This window comes from Macrotis lagotis, chromosome 5 (assembly GCF_037893015.1).
Source record: "Macrotis lagotis isolate mMagLag1 chromosome 5, bilby.v1.9.chrom.fasta, whole genome shotgun sequence".
NCBI lineage: Eukaryota > Metazoa > Chordata > Mammalia > Peramelemorphia > Peramelidae > Macrotis > Macrotis lagotis.
The window spans coordinates 120,557,555-120,565,227 of record NC_133662.1 but is presented as its reverse complement, the minus strand read 5'-3'; the positions used below and the strand labels follow the sequence as shown (position 1 = coordinate 120,565,227).

At 36.3% G+C, this 7,673-nt stretch overlaps 1 protein-coding gene across 2 annotated transcripts in view; it reads left to right on the top strand.

The window, feature by feature from the left end:
- The window catches only part of TRAPPC3L (trafficking protein particle complex subunit 3L), a 77,658-nt gene extending 70,504 nt beyond the window's left edge, over positions 1–7,154 (top strand). For both annotated transcript variants that reach the window (XM_074190237.1, XM_074190236.1), the window contains 2 exons: positions 5,131–5,316; positions 6,990–7,154. In XM_074190237.1, coding sequence (XP_074046338.1) covers positions 5,131–5,316; positions 6,990–7,109 — 306 coding nt within the window. In that variant the 3' untranslated portion in view covers positions 7,110–7,154. The remainder of the gene's footprint in view (positions 1–5,130; positions 5,317–6,989) is intronic.
- The last annotated feature ends 519 nt before the right edge of the window (positions 7,155–7,673 follow it).

Sequence of the window (7,673 nt, the reverse complement as noted above, 5' to 3'; positions counted from 1 at the left end):
CCCCATGGTCCGCCCTCTCCTCCATCATTCATATCCCCCCCTTCCCCTGTCCCCCTTCTCTCCTTTTTTATTCTAGATGTCTATACCTCATTGAGTATATATGCTGTTTCCTCTCCAAGCCACCTCTGATGAGAGAAAAGGTTCCCTCATTCCTCCTCGCCTTCCCCCTTCCATATCATTGCAATAGCTCATTGCAATAATAAAAAATTCTTATTATATGAAATATCTTAGCCTATTCTACCTTTCCTTTCTCTTACTCCCATTACATTTCCCTTTTAGCCATTGACTCCATTTTTACAATATATTGTATCTTCAAATTCAGCTCTCTCCTGTGCTTCATCTATAAAATCTCCTTCTACCTGCTCTATTAACTGAGAAGTTTCATATGAGTATTATCAGTATCCTTTTTCTATTCATGAATACATGAAGTTCATCATCAAGTCCTTTATATTTTACCCTTCTCCTCCACTCTCTATGCTTCACCTGAGTCAGGTATTTGAACATCAAACTTTCTGTTCAGCTCTGGTTGTTTCAACAGGAACAATTGAAATTTCCCTGGTTCATTGAAAGTCCATCTTTTCCCCCTGGAAGAGGATGTTTAGCTTTGTTGGGGAGTTGATTTTTAGTTGCATTCTGAGCTCTTTTGCCTTCTGGATTATTATATTCCAAGCCCTATGAGCCTTAATGTAGTTGCTGCTAAGTCCTGTGTGACCCTGACTGCAGCTCCATGATATGTGAATTATGTCTTTCTGGCTGCTTGTAATATTTTCTCTTTGACTTGGGAGTTCTGGAACTTGGCTATAATATTCCTAGGGGTTGTCTGTTTTTTGGATCTCTTTCTAGGGGAGATTGGCTGATTCTCTCAATTTCTGTTTTGCCCTCTGCTTCTAGGATATCTGGGCAATTTTCCTGTAGGAATTCTTTAAAAATGAGGTCAAGCACTGTTACACTGTTGGTGGAGCTGTGAACTCATCCAATCTTTTTGGAGAGAAATTTGGATCTATGCCCAAAGGGCAACAAAAATGTACATACCCTTTGATCCAGCAATACCAATACTGGGTCTATACCCTGAAGAGATGATGAAAAAGGGTAAAAACATCACTTGTACAAACATATTCATAGTAGCCCTGCTTGTGGTGGAAAAGAATTGGAAATCAAGAAAATGTCCTTCAATTGGGAAATGGCTTAGCAAACTATGGTCTATGTATGTCATGAAACACTATTGTTCTATTAGAAACCATGAGGGATGAGAATTCAAGTCAGCCTGGAGGGATTTGCATGAACTAATGCTGAGTGAGATGAGCAGAACCCAAAAAACACTGTATACCTTAACAACAACATGGGGGTGATGATCAACCTTGATGGACTTGCTCATTCCATCAGTGCAACAATCAGGGACAATTTGGGGCTGTCTTCAATGGAGAATACCATCTGTATCCAGAGAAAGAATTTTGGAGTTTGAACAAAGTTCAAGGTCTATTCCCTTTAATTTAGGAAAAAAATCTGATATCTTATTGTCTGATCTTGTTATCTCTTATACTTTATGTTTCTTCTTTAAGGATATGATTTCTCTCTCATCACACTCAATTTGGATCAATGTACAACATGGAAACAATGTAAAGACTGACAAATTGCTTTCTGTGGGGGTTGGGGGAGGGAAGTAAGATTGGGGGAAAAAATTGTAAAACTCAAAATAAATAAAATTTTTAATTAAAAAAAAGAGGTCAAGGCTCTTTTCCTGATCATGACTTTCAGCTATCACAACAATTTCAAAATTATCTTTCCTGAATCTGTTTTCCAGATCAGTTATTTTTTCAATGAGATGTTTCACATTTTCTTCTAATTTTTCAGTCTTTTGGTGTTGAAGTATTATGTCTTGACTTCTCATAAAGTCAACAGCTTCCTTTAGCTCCATTCTAGATTCTTGGATCTTCTTGACTAGGTTGCTGGCTTCTTTTTCATGTTTTTCCTACATCTCTCTCATTTCTTTTCCCAATTTTTCTTCTTTCTCCCTTACTTGATTTTCAAAATCTTTTCTGAGCTCTGTCATAGCCTGAGCCCAGTTTCCATTTTCCTTGGAGTCTTTAGATGCAGAAGCTTGTACTTCCTCATCTTCTGATGGAGTATTTTGATCCTCCTTGGGATTTTAGACAAAGCATTTGTCAATGGTCAGGTTCCTTTTTTCCCCCTGCTTACTCATTTCCCCAGCCTGTGCCTGGTTTTGGGATGCTTCCTGAACTTTTGAGTATTATTGGTACACCCTCCCCCCATAAGGATCTCAGTGTGTGAAGCTCTGTCTTCCTTCCTGGTCTGTGAATGACCACAAGCGCACCCCTCTGCCACATGGCTGAGGTGAGGGGGGGGGCTGATGTTCTATGGGGGTCCTAGACTGTGTTCAGGATCTGAATGTGGTCAGAGCCCCAGAGTCCTGTTTCAGGTACAGAGAACAGTCCTTGGAAGTCTCTCTCCACTCCCCTACCTTTAGTATTCAGAGCACTCAAGGCTCAGTTGCCTGGGGGCTCCTGCTTACCAGCTCTGCCTGCTTCCTTTTCCTGGATCTGGGCTCCCCACTGATCTTCTAAGTTGTGCTTAGTGCTCCCCGGGGTGTAGATCAGGAAATTGCCTGTGATTTGGGTTCCCAGGTGCCCTGGGACTGCCTCCTGGAGGCTGAAGTTCCTTCACTCTGGCAGGCTGCCCTTCTAACCCTGTGGAATGGAGCCTTTCCATTATTTTCCAGGTTACCTTGTTCTGGAGAATTGCCTCACTGAACCCCTCTGTGGTTCTGTCTCTTGAAAATTTAGTTAGAGTCATAATTTTATGACTTTTGAAATATTATGGTGAGAGCACCTAAGAGAGGCTCTTCTTCTGTTGACATTTTGGCTCCATTCCCCACTTCCCCAGCAATATAATTTCATAGGAAAAGAGCAAATCTTAAAAGACCATTGTTGGGGCGGCTAGGTGGCACAGTGGATAAAGCACCAGCCCTGGAGTCAGGAGTACCTGAGTTCAAATCTGGTCTCAGACACTTAATAATTACCTAGCTGTGTGGCCTTGGGCAAGCCACTTAACCCCATTTGCTTTGCAAAAAAATCTAAAAAAAATACCATTGTCATTATTTTAATCATTTTTCATGTCTTCTTAAGCCCTTTTGGGGGGGTTTCTTGGCAAAGATACTGGAATGGTTTGCCATTTCTTTCTTTCTTTTTTTTTTTTTGCAAGGCAGTGGGGTTAAGTACCATTTCTTTCTGTAGCTCATTTTAGAGACGAGGAAACTAAGGCAAACAGAAGCTAAGTGACTTACCCAGGGTCACAAATTAAGAAAGTATCTGAAGCTGGATTTGAGCTCAGGTCTTGCTCTATTCACTTAATCATCTAGTTGCCAGAGACCATGTAATTCAACTTAAATATTTTATAGGTGAGAAAACTAAGGCTGAGATCTGCCTGCCTCCAGTGATTTGTCTAAATCTAAGACTGAGATCTGTCAACCTTAAGTGTTTTGAATAAAATAACCCAGATATTAAATAGGAAAAAAACCTCAGTGTTTAAGACTAAATCCTTTGCCTTCAGTTCACTGAATTGCAAGACTGTTAATTTTGTTACTCTACAGAAATTCCTTGATCTCTCAGTGCTTCAGTTTCCTCACCTGTTTAAAAAAAGAAAAAAAAAAGAAGGAAAATGTGTACTATCTATATCTCAGGGTGTTTTGACAGTTCTCTGAAAACCTGTGATCGCTACAGAAATTTCTGTGTACAGGGCTGGCCCTAGACAACATTGACTAGGAGGCAGATTTATCTTCAATGTTCTTCTATTGTTCTTTATTCAAGCAGTTCCTCAGAACTAAGATCATTTATAGTCTCATTTGGAGGTTAGCTTCCCTGATTGCCTAGGCCCATAATCCTTCCAAATATAATCTTCAAATCTGCTCTCTATAGAAGAATTCTCCCTCTACTTACTCAAAACTTAACTATTCCAAGATTCATTTACAAGGTCTACTAAGGTGGTGATTGGGAGCCAGCAAATTAGTCCACACTAAGATGTCAATGACTGATAATGATTTGTGAGTTTGAATCTGAAGGGTAAAAGAATACAACAGGGATCTTGGAAACAGAAGGCTGAGGTTGAGTCAAAGTCATGACACTGTAGTCAAGTCTTTAAACTTCCTGACCTCAGTATCTTTTGCTACAAAATGAAAATAACATAGAATGGTATACCTAGCAAAGTCCTTGTGAGGAGCATGTCTTTTAAACCTTAAGAGGCTGTCCAATAGTAGTTTTATTAGGATCTAGGATTTTGTTAGGATTCTAGAGTTTGAGCTAGAAGAGATCTTGGGAACCATCTGGTGCAACTCATTCATTTTATAGATCAAGATATTGCTGCCTATTCTACTTACACTCAATACCAACATTGGCCATCTTCTTTCAGAGGAGGTCTTTTTAGGCATTTTTGTTTTAATTTAAAGCTATTTCATTTTTGGAAAGAATATTAAGAATTTGTCTTTTTCATATTTAGTTCTTTAAACTGTACATAATCAAGTTTTTATTTCCTTTCTCCTGTCCAGTTCATAGGCATCCATTAAAGATTCCCCTTGTATATTTTTATAAAGAAAGTTAAGATGATCAATAGGAAAGTATTTCCTGAGAGAGGAACACACTCCAAAACCTACAATTGTATTTGTAACAATGACTTTGTGCAGAGTTGAAAGACATAGTCCCAATTTCTGCTTCAAGGAGAAGTCTTTTAGAAAAGCATTTGCTTTGATATTTTTTCATATTATGATTGAGCTGTATATTTATTGATATATATATCTATTTATTTTTGTCATATTATGATTGAGCTACATATTTATATATATTTCACATGTTTATCATTTGTAAAATGTGGTTCCCATACTTTTAACATTCTATATATCTTTTTTTGGTGTGGTCTGGTTAAATATTTTTGTAGTTATTTCACTCTGAAATGCTGCTGAACAATTAAATAGAATTTCAAATTTTGTAAAAAATTAATCATTGAAAACATGACTTTTTTGGTTAATGACATTACTGACATCACTAGATACCTGAGAAGTAAAATCTAAGATATTTGTTCTAGTCAAAATGTCAACAACAATTGTAGTTCCTCCCTTTTCAGGTTGCTTTCAAGATGTACCTGGGAATAACACCTAGTGTGACACGTAATGAATCAAGTAGAAATGAATTTTCTCTAATTCTGGATAAGAATCCTTTGGTGGAATTTGTAGAAGAGCTTCCAGCAGGGCGATCTTCTCTTTGTTACTGTAATTTGTTGTGTGGAGTCATCAGAGGTGCCCTGGAAATGGTAAAGCACACCATTCATTTTTCCTGGCTAGACACAAATTGGTCTATCATACAGTAATTATCTATACATTACTAATGAAAAAGGGGTACAGAAAGTCATATAAGTGATCAAAAAGTATGGACAATTCCAAACTCATTTACTGTCATTCTTACATGCCCTTCCATATTGGAATATTCCTAGGTTATCCCTAAGTTAAATATTCTTGGGATTGGGGAGAGGTAACAGGAGGAAGCCCAGAAACTGATGAACAGAAGTTACTTGACCCTGATTTAGACTAGGAGGAGAGAAGGATGAATATTTCATGAATAATAGAGTAGAATAAACAGTAGGAGTTCATGATGTAGGTTAACTCCAAACTTTGTATGGCACTAAATGTCAATCCACAGGATCATAGAAATTAGAGTTGGAAGCGACCTTAAAGGTCATTTTATCCTGCTTCCTTATTTTATAGATAACACTGACATCCAAAGAAATTAAGTGAATTGCTCCAATTCTCACTGGTGATAAATGACAGACTTGAGAGGTGAACCCAGGGTCATTAATTCTGAATTTGAAGTTTCTCTTTCAATAATATATACTAGTGCTCACCTCAAAATTCATGACCTGCTGGCAGATTGGCAGTATGTGTTAACTTTATATGAGAAAGTACAGAAACACTGGCTCATTTGAATAGATATGACTGAATCTAGGAAGATATACATTTTAGTTGTATACATAAGAAGTATGAAAAAAGAAAAGAGTCACTTAAAACAAATATTGAATATCAAATATTTTTAATTTTAATCTTTACTTTTATATTCATAATTAGCCATTTCAATGCTCTCAAAGATTTAAAAAGTCTCTAAATTACTATATCATTTTACTTACGATAAAATGATTTATACCAAATCAAAATGTGCTTTATTACAGTTTTCGTTTCTTCACAAAAGTAACCTAATTATTTACTGATAAACCTATTTGTTCTAAATGACATTCTTTTTTTTGTAAGCTGGCAATCTTAGGAAGTGTAGAAATATAAAATTTTGTTAAAAATAAACCATATAAATAACTTTATAGTTGGATAACATAGAGATATATTTTCCTAATTCTTTTTTTTAAACTTATTTTTTTTTATTTAAGGCAATGGGGTCAAATGACTTGCTCAGTGTCACACAGCTAGGAAATTATTAAGTGTCTGAAGTCGGATTTAAACTCAGATCCTTCTGATTCCAGGGCCAGTACTCTATCCACTGTGCCACCTAGCTACCCTCTTTTCCTAATACTCACTCTAAGCCAGTTGCTATTATTCATCTTCAGAAAATAAGATGTAATTATTTCTGATTCCAGGAGATTTGGATTCAGATTGGGGTAGGTCTAGAGAGAAAGAGAAAGGGTTTTCTACTTTAGAGTGAAGAAACCCAAAGGTACCCACAGCTGCAGATCCAGTCTTCTACAGCTCCTCAGTTTTAGGGGATCATTTTTAGACAAAGCTGCTTCCAATTGAGCTGAACTAATATCTCTGATTTTTCCTCAGAACCATTTTTTTAAGTGCTGTAAACTAAGCACATAAGCAGCATTTTCACTTTCACTTTCCCATAAGGAAAGATATACTACTCCTTAAGAGAAATGAAAACTGAATGGGAGGGGGGGGGGATTTAAAAATAAAGAATCAATCCTGTATTTTCCTCTTCTAGATTCATTTGACTGCTGATGTTACATTCTTGCAAGACAGACTTAAAGGTGACAAAGTTACAGAAATTGGAATAACATTTCTGAAGAAGTTGGAGGAGAAAAAATATAGACGGAAAAAATGAAGAGCAACACACAAGTCACAGGAAATCAGTCTGGGGTGTGGTTCATAGCTGACTATATACATACATACATATATATATATATGTATATATATATATATATATATATATATATATATATATATATATATATATATATAGTCCTGCAAGCTTAAAAAATAAAACCATATTAACTTAGCCAGGAAAAAAAAGGAATTGTTTGGTATCAGACCTCACAACATTTTTTTTTCTGCTTGTAGGTTCACATTTTTATTTCAATCTGCAGAATCTTAGACCTTTTAAAACAAGTAGTTTATTATGTAATATAGTGAGCATGAATTCTACAATATTATACAATCCTACTGAGTAATTCCATACTTGCAGGCATGAAGTAAAGAATAAATAATTTACTCATCTCCTCTTATTGGGCACATGGAGAGAAAGAAATATTACTGGCTTTGTCATTTTTTGTATCCTAAGTGCATAGTACAGCATCTGGCATATAGTAAGTGCTGCTGTCTGATATTAGTCTCTGATTTGAATTGATTAAAATAGATCCTGGGAATTTGAGTGCCAAGAACAAAATAA